Source organism: Elgaria multicarinata, chromosome 11, assembly GCF_023053635.1.
Source record: "Elgaria multicarinata webbii isolate HBS135686 ecotype San Diego chromosome 11, rElgMul1.1.pri, whole genome shotgun sequence".
NCBI lineage: Eukaryota > Metazoa > Chordata > Lepidosauria > Squamata > Anguidae > Elgaria > Elgaria multicarinata.
In genome coordinates this window covers 20,503,740-20,517,136 of record NC_086181.1, presented here as the reverse complement: position 1 = coordinate 20,517,136, position 13,397 = coordinate 20,503,740, and the positions used below count along the sequence as shown (strand labels likewise).

The 13,397-nt window shown below is 39.9% G+C and overlaps 2 protein-coding genes across 2 annotated transcripts; both read right to left on the bottom strand.

Moving 5' to 3' along the window:
- Positions 1–9: 9 nt before the first annotated feature.
- On the bottom strand, positions 10–969 carry LOC134405283 (olfactory receptor 6M1-like). Its single transcript, XM_063136522.1, has one exon. The coding sequence runs from the start codon at positions 967–969 to the stop codon at positions 10–12; it is 960 nt and encodes a 319-aa protein (XP_062992592.1).
- Positions 970–7,163: 6,194 nt separating this feature from the next.
- LOC134405282 (olfactory receptor 6B1-like) lies at positions 7,164–13,194 on the bottom strand. The gene is made up of 2 exons (XM_063136521.1): positions 13,093–13,194; positions 7,164–8,144 (listed from the first exon to the last, which is right to left on the bottom strand). Exons 1-2 carry the CDS (start codon positions 13,192–13,194, stop codon positions 7,164–7,166), a joined length of 1,083 nt encoding a protein of 360 aa, XP_062992591.1.
- Between the last annotated feature and the right edge of the window lie 203 nt (positions 13,195–13,397).

Here is a 13,397-nt window from a genome sequence, read left to right as displayed (position 1 = left end):
GAGGAAATTTTATTTACTGGTTTTTGTTGGATTTAAATACACTCTTCCCTTAAGTAAGTCTCGCAGGGCCTCTTTCACCTTTTCATTTCTCAGTGTGTAGATAAAAGGGTTGAGTGCAGGGGTTATTACAGCTGTCAAAATGCTCACAGTTTTCTTGAGATCCAGAGATGGTGTCTTTGATGGCCTCAGATACATGAATATGGCACTCCCATAGTAAATGGAAGCTACTGTAATATGGGCACTACAGGTGGAAAAGGCCTTCTTCCTTCCAGTGTCTGATGGTATCTTCAGGACCGTGGCAATGATAGAAATGTAGGATACAGTTGTTAGTACCAATGATCCTAGAAGTACGATGATAGCTATCATAAAATTGAAAAGCTCAATGAGGGTTGTGTTGGTGGAACAAGAGAGAGCAAGGAGTGGTTCAATATCACAAAAGAAATGATTAATGATATTAGATCCACAGAATGGCAGTTTTGATATAGCAGTCATGGGGTAGATCACAAAAATAAAACCTAAAAACCAGCAAGAAAAGACAAGCCTACTACAGAGTCTGAAATTCATGACAGTAGAATAGTTTAGTGGATTGCATATGGCTACATAGCGGTCAAAGGACATGAGAGCCAAGAGAAGGAATTCTGCTATTCCAAGGAAAAAATAGAAGAAGCACTGAATTATGCAGCCATAAAATGATATGGTTTTTGCTGTTGAGAGGAGGTTGGATAGCATGACTGGGATGATGCATAATGTGAATGCAATCTCCAGGATGGACAAGTTAAAGAGGAAGAAGTACATAGGAGTATGAAGATGAGAATCAAGTAGTACCACAGCCACAATGGTCAGGTTCCCCAATAACGATAATGCAAAGATAAGTAAAAGCAGATAGAAAAAAACGGTCACTAGCTGGTCAGGAACTGGGATGCCCAAGAGAACAAACTCCTCCAGTGTGCTGTGGTTTTCTGGATGCATTTATGGTGCAAACTGGAAATAAGGAATGTGAACATGAAATGTGAAAACAATGCATTTCCAGTCAGCCCAGTTTTTTCCCCTTTCAGTTACAGGCAGGAAATGAAACACAGAAATGAAGTGCTTTGTTGTTGTTGTTGTTGTTGTTGTTGTTGTTGTTGTTGTTGTTAATCTAACATGCTACCCATGCTCACAAAGACATGCACAGTGAAAATCGTAATTTCCCATACCCCTTTCCCACTTTTCAGTCTGGCTTCTCTTTCGAATTGCAGCAGGGAAATCACAGTGACTTCACAGGGGGCTAACCCACACCAAGCAGGACATTGCACTATGAAAGCGGAATATGGTATGTGTCAATGGGACCCAACAGTTGTCCATGCACTTCAATACTGCTATTAGTAGTGTGTCTCCTGCCTTTTACATACCACTTTCATAATGCAATATCCTGCTTGGTGTAGATTAGGCCAGGATCAGATGAGTGATCCTGAGAGGGCAGAAGCATGTAAGAGAACACAGGTCAGCTATGGTCATGGGAACCCATTCAGTTTTTTCCCATACATTTCAGAATTAGGGATAATGTCAAATGTGCAGAAAAGTACCAAAAAAAAAAAAGGTTGGCCAACTTAGAAATATGCTTTCAGTGCATTATTTTTCATTATTTTAAAAAATACAGCAGCAGCAACAGCAACAAGGAAACGGCAGGAAACTATCAGATGATCAGTGGTGGACAGAGACATGCTTAGGCCATAGCTAGACCTAAGGTTTATCCCTGGATCATCCAGGGGTCAAACCTGTTCACCTAGGTGACACACAGGGGATCCAGTGCTCAGGCAGGGGCGAACCCTGGATGGTCCCAGGATAAACCTTAGGTCTAGCTGTGGCCTCTGTCACCTATAGAAGAGAGTGGGCCTGTTCTGACGACACTTCAGGCTCTGTGGTTAGTGAAACTGGGGTTCCCTGTGGTTAGCACTAACCACAAGTCATACTGTTGCACACAACAATTTAAGCCATAGTTAGAGCCACTAACCATGCTGCAGATTGTTGGATTGTGGTTAGTGAGTGAGCAGGATTTAGCAAAATGCATCACACAAGGCACTTTAAACCCTGCTGCTTAACCAAAAGCCTTAACCAGCAGGGTTTAAGGTGTCTTCTGAGCAGGCCCAAGGTGCCTGTCTGGGAAGTCCTCATGGGCCAGAATGGGAACCTGGGGATGGGAGAGCAATAGGCCATGGATTTAAAGTTCCCCTTCCTTTTATACACACATATCTGAGAGTTAGCCCTATGAACTCCATGTGGTAGACATGTATAGGATCTCCCATATAGTTTACTAAATCCTTTGTTTGTTCATATATATAATTGCTGTTAATGAGACAGTCCAGTATATTTGTATAATGTAACAGATTATTAAAGAAGATTTAATTAACAACATCTTTGATTTGAACATATCCTTTAAATCTGCACCAATATACTTCTGTTCTGCAACCCTGTTCATAAGAATCATATAATAAAGATAGTTTAACTATCTGTATTATAATATTCAATGATATTGAGAACTCCTAGTCCCCCTCTAATATACTTTTCGCAGTGTACGATAGCTAAAACCCTTGGTGACCTATTTAACAATCTGAAATCCCATAACAATTTCTGCCATCACATGACATCAAATGCAAAAGGGGTGCTAATAATAATAATAATAATAATAATAATAATAATAATAAACATTTGGCAATGAATTAATTACTATCATTGCCACATCTTTATATGCAATTTTAGTCCACACTGTGCACAAAGACTTGAGTCCAATCAACTTTTTCTTTTTTCAAAAAAAAAATCCCCTGAAAAGAGACACTGAAAAATTTTCAGTGCAGTTTCCAAAAGAGGATTATCAATATTCATAACCTGATACATAAATCTCACTTCGCACAAGAAAGTAGTATGCCTAATCGCTCCACTCATCAAGACAGATGGGAGATGAGAAAGGAGTTCCAAGACAAATAGTGTTCAGTCTACTCTGACGAGAGCAGATCCTAGATCAGGGTCTCCTCTGGATTTACCAGCTGGTCCACTGATTTCATCTTGTGTCATAATAATAATCTCCTTCATAAATTAAACAAACATATCTAATTTTTTATATATATTTCTATATATTCCCATGGATTTTTTTCCCTCTGAACCCCAACAACCAAAATGTATGAATGTATTTTTAATATTTGTGAACCTCCCAGAGAGTTTGGCTATTGGGCAGTATAGAAAAATGAAATGAACAAGTATGGAAATATCTTTATACTCTTAGGGAAGGGTAACATAATTAATAATAACTCTTTGATGTAACTGCAATTTACTCATACTTAGAGTTTAAACATTGAAATAATTGAGACTTAAATTAGTCCTGATTAATTGAAGTTCTATTGTTTTAAATTAGACCATGGCTAGACCAGGCCTATATCCAAATGACACACAAGAGATCCCAGGAGCAGGCAGGGACGACCCCTCCATTTGCGTGGGATAATCCTTAGGTCTAGCTAAGGCCTGTGTCTAATCTGAGTAAATCTGGATCCAACCTAGAAAATTTGACCTGTAGTGAGAAAATTCAGAACGTCTATTAAAACTGTAGTTCTGATTTTCTCTCTCCTTGTTTTAGCATTTAACACCCCTTCCCCCGTCTCACAAGTAGTTGGAATGCAGCACAACAGCAAAGCAACAAGAAAGCTCTGGATCCACTATGGATGCTCTCAGGCTTAATTAATCTAAAAGGGAGAATAGACTAATACAGAGTAATTTCAAAATATAATTAGTGCTAAACACATAGTCTTCCAGACTTACAGTTGCTTTCAATTGAACAAAGGACACCACATGCTTGATGGAAAGGAAACCTTCTGGATCTACAGACTCAGGATTCTCAGTCTGTATGGCAACTTGGAGGACAATTAATAAGCATTATAATAACTATTATAACTTACTTTATATAACTTTTCTACTTAAGAATTTTCATCTCCCAGCAATCCAAACTGCTATTTTTTGTATCCATTTAACATTGCAACTACTGATGAGACCAGAAGCCAAAAGACACACACACACACACACACACACACACACACACACACACACGTTAGTTAGTTAGTTAGTTAGTTAGTTTATCTATCTAATTTTCACATATAGCTTTCCTTCCTACAAGTATGTGTGAGGGAGAGAAACTAATGGCATAGTACCGTTCTGTAGATAAGACAAGAGCTCAGTATTAGGTCAGCTTCTGGCTGAGGAACATCTCCATCAACAGACATGTAAAGAACTAATTAGATTTGGATACTTAATCTTGTCTATATTTCTGAACTCAAACATCCAAAGAGATTTAATCACAGAGGGAGCAATCAGTCACCTAAGCAAAATGTTCTGTTCAGTTGTATTCATGGCTATTTTCTCATTGGCCATTTTGAAGCTGGGGCTGGTCTGTTTAGTCCCACTAAGAGGGTATGAAATAATTAGGACCCTAATATGGGTGTGGTAGGAAGACTTTAAACAACTATGGGTTCCATCCTGTTCAGGGGCTTTATGCCTGCAATTTCTATTGCAAAATAGTCTTAAAACAACTGGATTACCTACAAGGCCATCAAGTCCAACCCACTGCTCAATGCAGGAATCCACCTTAAAGCATACCTAACAGATGGTTGTCCAGCTGCCTCTTGAATGCCTCTAGTGTGGGAGAGCCCATAACCTCCCTAGGACGTAGGTATGCATGATGGAAAAGCCAAATCTGTAGTCTGTAACAGTCTTAAAATGGAACCGAGAAAGTGCTTTGCAGACTTAATTCAGTAAGTCCATGGCTGGTAACAAACAAAACATGTCCTCTTTGCAACAAGGCATATGGATGAGGGAGCAATGGCTGGAAAATGTCCCAGTTATTTGGATCAGTCTCTAGCCCAAATTTGAACATGAGGGCCTTGTTAAGGCATAGAGCAGCAGTAAAGAAGAAAAATGTGGTAGCCTTTATATGGAGATGAACTTTAGCTGGTGCACTAGTTGAAGAGTCAATAGAAGTGAAATTGAACATGTTTCTCCTCATAGGCAGCATTATACCATTATAGAAGCTCTTCCTTCATTTCAAAGAATCCTCTTCTGGAGAGCTAAATTCAGGATTCTCAAGAATAATTTAAAGAATGATAGAACAGACTCAGGATTTTATAAGCTAGGGCTTCTAAGGCCACAGCTAGACCTAAGGTTTATCCTGGGATCATCCAGGGTTCACCCCTGCCTGAGCACTGGACCCCCTGTGTGTCACCTAGATGAACAGGTTTGACCCCTAGACAATCCAGGGGTAAACCTTAGGTCTAGCTATGGCCTAAGTTTATTGGTCTGGGAAATATAATATAAATACTTAATAACTATGGAAAAATATAGAGTAGGAAGGGGAGATTTCCCCCCCCCCCCATGTGCTATAGATGTCAATAGAGGGCAGTGTTGCAATCAATTAGTTCATGGAAATTTTAACTAAAGGTAGCCTTAGGATCTCTATAGCCTGCAGTGTGGTTTCCTGTGATTTCCCCCTTTGCTCCTCCCCTTCCTCTCCTCCACCCCTCCCTCTGACCTGAGGTTGTGCAACCTCTTTAATACTGGTAGCCCACCCACCCCCAGCATTGGATGTTACTCAGTTTGCTCAGAATTATTGGAGAAAAATATAGATATAATTTTCAAATGTATTAGGACTTACTGTGGGCCTATAGTCTTTATTAGTACTATTTAATAGAAGTCAGGATAGTCTCCCTAATTTTCAGTAACCACTGGCATAATTTATATTTGTTAAAACACTGGAAACTTCCTCAGATTCCATTGATTCAAGAATGGTTATTGAACTGTTTTGGTGTTGTTGAAATTGAAAAACGAATGGATGCTATTCATAGAAAAGAAAGTATACAACAGCCAAATAATACAGCAATTAAATGGTCATTTTTTCTGTACTGGAATTTATACTATAGCCACATACTATTTGATAAGCAAGATTTCTTCTCTCTCCCTCCTCTGCCCCAGTATGTCATTATTTCTGATACTTTAAAAGGGCAGGATTTCAAGATAGTTTTCATTAGAAATATGCCTGTTGCGAGTGGAGAAGGAAGTACGGAATAAAGACACAGGCACCAGAGCTTGGGATAAACTAGGGCCTCTTTATTTAACAACAAAAGAGATTCAACCCCTCCCTGGAACTGGATGTGAAAAGTGTGGGAATCAATATGTACTAATCTCAGTCTACTTGCCTGGTTTAAGGGCGAGCCACTCTCTTAAGCCAGGACTCAGGTAACCTGGCCCCTTTCTTATATGACACTTTGAGAGTGTGGAGAGACTGCTCCACATCATCCCCATGCAGAGCCGTAAAATTCTGAGTAGATGAGGCAGGAGGATCTCCAAAGGCATACCATATCCAGACACGTGAGCCATGAAACTCACAAGGAGCAGGAGCTCTGGCTATGCCAATCACTTAAAAGGTGTCAGAGTGGTCGCCATCCCTATTCTGGAATAGCAAATTCCCGCACATCCTGCTGACAAATTGACCTATTTATCCACCCTCCTTAAGACCTCAAGTATGGAGTAGGCAAAATCTTATAAAGGAAAAGTTCCAACTCAGCATTCCCCCCAAAAGGAGTGACTGGCTAAGTCCCATACTAGAAGAGGGAGAGAGGGTGGGAGCTAAAAAGACAGAGAGGCTGAGAAAGGGGTGGGGCCAGCTTTTATAGGCTTGGCCCCCACCCCTGCCTCATGTAGCCCATGTGTGCAACGCGTGAGCCCTTTATTCCCCTCCTCCCCACCGCAACTACTGTTTCTCCCCCTCACGCTGTGCTGGCCAAGAGGGATAAAAGACTTTTATGCAATACCATCCAAACAATTATTTAGCAATACATTGTTTCCAAAATGTATGAACCAGTAATTAATGGTTTAAATAGGCACAGTAAAGTCGACACACTGGTCTAAAATCTTGGCACCTTCTTTCTCCAAATTCCTACTGTGCGAATTAAAATAACACAGAAGCAATTAACCCAAAAGTGGGTAATTCAGACAAGATGGAAGGGCAGGTGATAAGAAAAGACGTTCAAGTAACGTTGGTGATATTACTACACTAATGTCAGGAACATTTGAGTTTGTGTTCAGCAGAAAGAGAAACTAGTTCTGTCATGAAAGCAGAAGTTGTAATGCATATCAGTTTATTCTACTCAAAAAGCATTCCCTTGGACTCTCTGAGTAGTTATGAAAGTAATACCTTTCTGAACAGATTTCATCAGGACATTTCTGACCTCCTGATTTCTCAGACTGTATACCAGGGGATTGACTAAGGGAGTCAGTACAGTGTAAAACACAGAACAAACTTTGTTTATGATACCCAGGGCCTTCTTTTTAGGCATTACATACACTATGATTAACGTTGCATAGAATATGGTAACAACTATGAGATGGGAAGAGCAAGTTGAGAATGCCTTCTTCTTTCCAGTAGTGGATGGGATTTTCAAAATGGTAGATATAATTAAGACATATGATGTCAGTGTTAATACAAATGGTGGCAAAGTGAACAGTGAAGAGAAGATTGTAGCTGCCAGTTCTACTTTCCGTGTTTCATCACAGGCAATCCTCATAATAGGTGTAAGATCACAGAAGAAGTGTTCAATGACATTGGGGCCACAAAATGTTAATCCTGAGATTAGGAAGAACATTACAGACATGGCCAGGAACCCAGTAATCCAAGATACACCTGCCAGGCTAAAGCAGAGCCTTTCTTTCATAATTGTTGCATAATGCAATGGTTTGCATATTGCTAAATACCGATCATATGACATTGCGGTTAAGAGACAACATTCCACGCCAAGCAGAGAAGCAAAGACATAAAATTGCATAGTGCATCCCCAAACTGAAATAGTTCTATTTCCAGTCATGAAGTTGATAAGGAACTTGGGCAGGATGCTGGAGGTGTAGCAGATTTCCAAGCAAGATAAATTCCCTAGGAAGAAATACATAGGAGTGTGAAGCTGACGATCAGCTACAACCAGAGCAATGATGAGAATGTTGCCAGCCATGGTAACAACATAGATCACTAAAAACACCAAGAAGAGCACTATCTGTAGTTCTTGAAAAGCCCCAAACCCCGAGAGGATAAATTCTGCGACGAATGTTTGATTTCTCCATTGACTCTTCTCTTCTGTCTAGAGGGAAGTTGGCATGGTGTGAAATATCATTTGAAGTCCTGACATTTTAAGAATTAGAAACTATTCATTGATGAGTGAACATATGCTTTTTTTAAGGATACATGAGAATTTTGTTTCAGTTCATTAAATGACAAAACTTACCCCATTCACAACACCAACCATGCACATGGGCACATTTTTTGGGGGGGGGGGGACTTTGCATATTTCTGAGCTTGCAACTGTGTTTAAAAAACTGATTTGTTAGAAAAATGCACACATTTCAAATGTGCATTTAAAACTAAGAAGTGCATTTCTGTTCATTAGTCAGGTGGGGGGAAAGTATGCATTTGGGTGCATGCTTTTTTAAAAACATGTACACCCAACTGCACACTTTCCCCATTCAAACAACAACAAAAGCTCCCATTCAGGAAGGAGAGTGAGGCAAACTTATAGTGCAAATTTTATATAGCATACGTTTCTCCTACTTTTGGCTATCTAATTCTTAAATAATCTTTATGTAACAGAATGTGTCCTAGAACTAACATTCTCTTCATACAATAGGAGCAGTCATCAGTATCGCGACACATGGGAAGCTGTGTAGCTGGCTGGCAGCACTTGAGAACTGCTTTTTTTTTTTCCTGGACGGGGTTGCACTCCCCCTAAAGGATCGGGTCCGTAGTTTGGGGGTGCTCTTGGATCCAGAACTGTCACTTGAGGCACAGGTGAACTCAGTGGCAAAGAGCACCTTTTATCAGCTCAGGCTGATATACCAGCTGCGCCCTTATCTGGACAGAGATAGCTTAGCTACAGTTATCCATGCTCTGATAACCTCTCGTTTGGATTACTGCAATGCGTTATACGTGGGGCTGCCTTTGAAAACGGTCCGGAAACTTCAACTGGTGCAAAACAGGGCAGCACACTTACTAACAGGGACTGGCCGACAAGACCACATTACACCAGTCCTTTTCCAGCTTCATTGGCTGCCAGTCCAGGTCCGGGCCCGATTCAAAGTGCTGGTATTAACATTTAAAGCCCTAAACAGCTTGGGGCCAGGTTATCTGAAGGAACGCCTCCTCCCATATGTACCTGCCCGTACCCTAAGGTCATCTTCAGGGGTCCTTCTCCGTGAGCCCCTGCCAAAGGAAGTGAGGCAGGTGGCTACCAGGAGGAGGGCCTTCTCTGCTGTGGCACCCCGGCTGTGGAATGAGCTCCCTAAGGAGGTGCGCTTGGCACCTACATTATATGCTTTTAGACGCCAGGTGAAGACCTTTTTATTCTCCCAATATTTTAACAATCTATAAATTTTAAATAACATGGTTTTAAATTTGTAATTTTGCATTGTTTTGTTTTTATCTGGTTGAGCTTTTATATTGTATTTTATATTATGGTTTTATACTGTTGTTTTATATTCTGAATGGTTTTAATTTTTGTGAACCGCCCAGAGAGCTCCGGCTATTGCGCGGTATAGAAATGTAATAAATAAATAAATAAATAAATAAATAAATAAATTTATAGCTGAGCTACATGTTCATATAGGATTGCAGCCATAATCTGGATACAACCTATTAAAAACTAATATATTTTATTTTTAGTATTGGTATTCCATCTTTAACAGCCAACTATATAACTCTCTTAAAGCCGCAGAACACAAGCCCACTTCCCATCCAGCCAGAACAGCAGGGACAGCTTTTGCAGGTGGGAAGGAGCAATGTGCACATATGTAGCATGAAGCATGGGTGGGGTCAAGCTTATAAAATTAGGCTCCACCAAAGCTTGGCCTCTTTCACTTTCTGGCTTCCACCCCACTCCCTTTAATTAGTATGGGATTTAGCCAGTCGCTCCCATTGGGGGAGGAGGTTGAGTAGGATTTTTTACCTGCCACTGTTTGGCTTTCGTGTACAGTTCCCTTATTATATAAAGAGGCCCTACTTTATCCCAGGCTGTGGTGTCCTTCTCCACTTGCAGTAACATAATCCACAATAAATTTTATGTAATCCACAGTAAAATCCCATCAAATAATCATAAATATAAAAAAGCAATATAAATAATCACAGAATCATACCATCTTAATCCAACAATAAAATAATGAAAGCAGCAAGAATTAAAAAATTTTCATTATGAGTTGGTACCAACTTAATCTAGGGTGACCATAAAAAAAGGAGGGCAGGGCTCCTGTATCTTTAACAGTTGTATTGAAAAGGGAATTTCTGCAGGTGTCATTTGTGTATATGGAGAACCTGGTGAAATTTCCTCTTCATCACACCAGTTAAAGCTGCAGGTGCCCTGCCCTCTTTTAAAATGGTCACTCTAGTATAGCTCCTGCAGCTTTAACTGTTGTGGTGAAGAGGAAATTTCACCAGGTTCTCCATATATACAAATAACACCTGCTGAAATTCCCTTTTCAATGCAACTGTTAAAGATACAGGAGCCCTGTCCTCCTTTTCATATGGTCACTCTACTTAATCAGTAAAAGCAGATGTAAACAGCCAGGTCTTTAAAACATGTTAACCATCTGGCAAAAATGGCATAAAATATAATAACAGAGAATTGTTAAAGTATAAAAAAGTTAATCCTCATCACTAGCTGGTTTTGCAAAATTTGCAATATGGCATAGATAGCTAAAAGGTAAGATGTCATCATCAACAATCATTTGGATTTCTCCCTGATACACAGTGGAAACTAGCCTGACCCTTTAACATTCTAGGGAAATTTTGTCTTAGATTTTAGTTAGGTAAAGACTACATTCTCTCCACCCACACCCAACACCAGTTATTTAATTTTCTGGTTTTAAACTGTTGGTTCTCAAACTGTCTCCACACTTATAAATGAATGTCTTAATTGTAAAATACTCAGCCTAGAATGTAAAGTTCATTTTGTTCCAAGAGAGAAAATGGACATGCATCTGGGGAGATCTATCTAATATTCCACTTTACACCTCAATTTCTCTCTGACATTGAAAACTTTCAGCCACAGGTTTCCACTTCAGGGAGTAGTAATCTTTTCTTGGACTTCGCTGCTTTGATGTTCTTTGAATGTATTGGATTCTTTGTAGTCATCATTTTGTTCTTTGATTGTTAGCTGCCTTGAGAAACTTGTTAAAGGGAGGGATATAATAGCCCAAAAAATGATAATTAAATAAATCTGGTGAAAATCTATTACTTGTTCAAAATATCTTCAAGCATACCTCTTTATACTTCAGAAAGTGAGAGGTAGCATCCATGTTCTGCTACATATGATTCACTTAGATCAATCTTGTAGTTCTTGAGACTGTTACATTGAAGCTATGTGCATACCTGCTGGGGTCGTTTATTGTTCTTCAATGCTATATAAACATTAGGTACTTTTCATTCTCCAATGGGATATATGTCCTTCATGACTGATTACATATATTTGCTTACTGAATAAAAACTACCATGAGGATTTTACATATGGGATTAAATTACTGAAAATGCAATTTTATGCCCTTTAATACATATGAATTCTCCTGTTAATAACTTACAACATTTATAGTATCTTCTCAAAAGCAGGTCCCATTGGGTTCTACTGGGGTTTACTCAAAGGAAAGCTAGCTTTAAGATTGCAATCTTAATTTTTCTATCAAAATGGCAGATAAATATGCATCCTTGATTAAGAGAGAACAGCGCAATATGGTAAACAACAACGGCATCATAATTAAGGTGAATCACATGAAAAAGTTACACAATTATAAGCCCCAAACGTCTACTGTTTATAAAATAACAATACTAGGGTGACCATATGAAAAGGAGGACAGGGCCCCTTTATCTTTAACAGTTGCATAGAAAAGAGAATTTCAGCAGGTGTCATCTGTATATATGGAGAACCTGATGAAATCCCATCTTCATCACAATAGTTAAAGGTGCAGGAGCTATACTAGAGTGACCAGTTTTAAAAGAGGGCAGGGCACCTACAGCTTTAACTGTTGTGATGAAGAGGAAATTTCACCAGGTTCTCCATATATACAAATGACACCTGCTGACATTCCCTCTTCAATACAACTGTTAAAGATACAGGAGCCCTGTCCTCCTTTTCATATGGTCACCCCAAACAACACCTATTGAGCTAATACTGTGAAACTTGGTATCCATGATCTACCTGATGAGGTCTACAATTGTGCAAAATTTCAAATCTATCCCATACAAAGTGTAACAAGTGCAGCAGGTAAAAAGGTGCTGAAAATTGACACATGTATTCTTTTTAGTCCCAGCTGCAGCTTGGCATATCATATCTTATATACAGAATTCAAAGTTGGGAGCTAGGCCACGGCTAGACAAAGGGGTTGGAGGTCGACGATCTCATGATTTTATGATCGTGACATCATTGCCCTTGTTTACACATGGTGTGCGACATCGCGGCCGACATTTTGGTTTTTTTTAAAGGAAAAGCAGCGCACGAACGCTCAAACACAACAGTTATTATTATTATTATTATTATTATTATTATTATTATTATTTTAAAAAACCTCTTTCCCTCTCCCCACCCCACCACCATTGGGCACAGAGCTCCTGAGGAGATCCATGCCCTGTGCCCGGTTCCCAGCTCCTTGCAGTTACTCATAAGGAGCCAGAACACCCTGCAACGCCCGGCTACACGTTCCATGGTCTTGGGTCATCCCTGCCCCCTGGATCCCCTGTGCATCATGTGGATGCAGAGGGATGATCGTGGAGCGATCACCAGGATATCGCCTGGTCTAGCCATGGCCTTAGTTGGCCATCCCTTGTTGACTGCCTTCCCATTGACCGATTCTCATGAAACATACTTCACTGTAAATCCCTGGACATGCAGATTCACAAATAACAATATTTTCACTATAATTCAAGTTCATGCCATTAAGCTTTTTTATTTCATTTTAAAAAAGAATTTGGCTATCTTCTATATGTACTATAAAGTAAAGCTGCCATGGGTGACCAACTGGATCTGAGAGTCTGATGGACTCCCATCCACTCACATGCAGCTCACTGAGCCACAACACTGTTGCTGGCCTGCTCTTTGAGTGTCCCACAACTTGGCAATGGCCCTTTAGCTGCCCTCCCTCATCCAGAGTCTCCATTGCGTATAACTGTGGCAGCTCTGGAAATTGTGTATTTTCAAAGTTTTGTAAGTGGCAGCTGTAAAGGCCCCATTTTTGCAACACTGAAGGCGTGAATGTTCCATGCAGTCACACCTTTAATATTGCATAAATAGGGCCCTTATGGCCATGATTTATACAACTTTGGAAATATGCAGTTTCCACAGCCATCGTTGTTGCACACA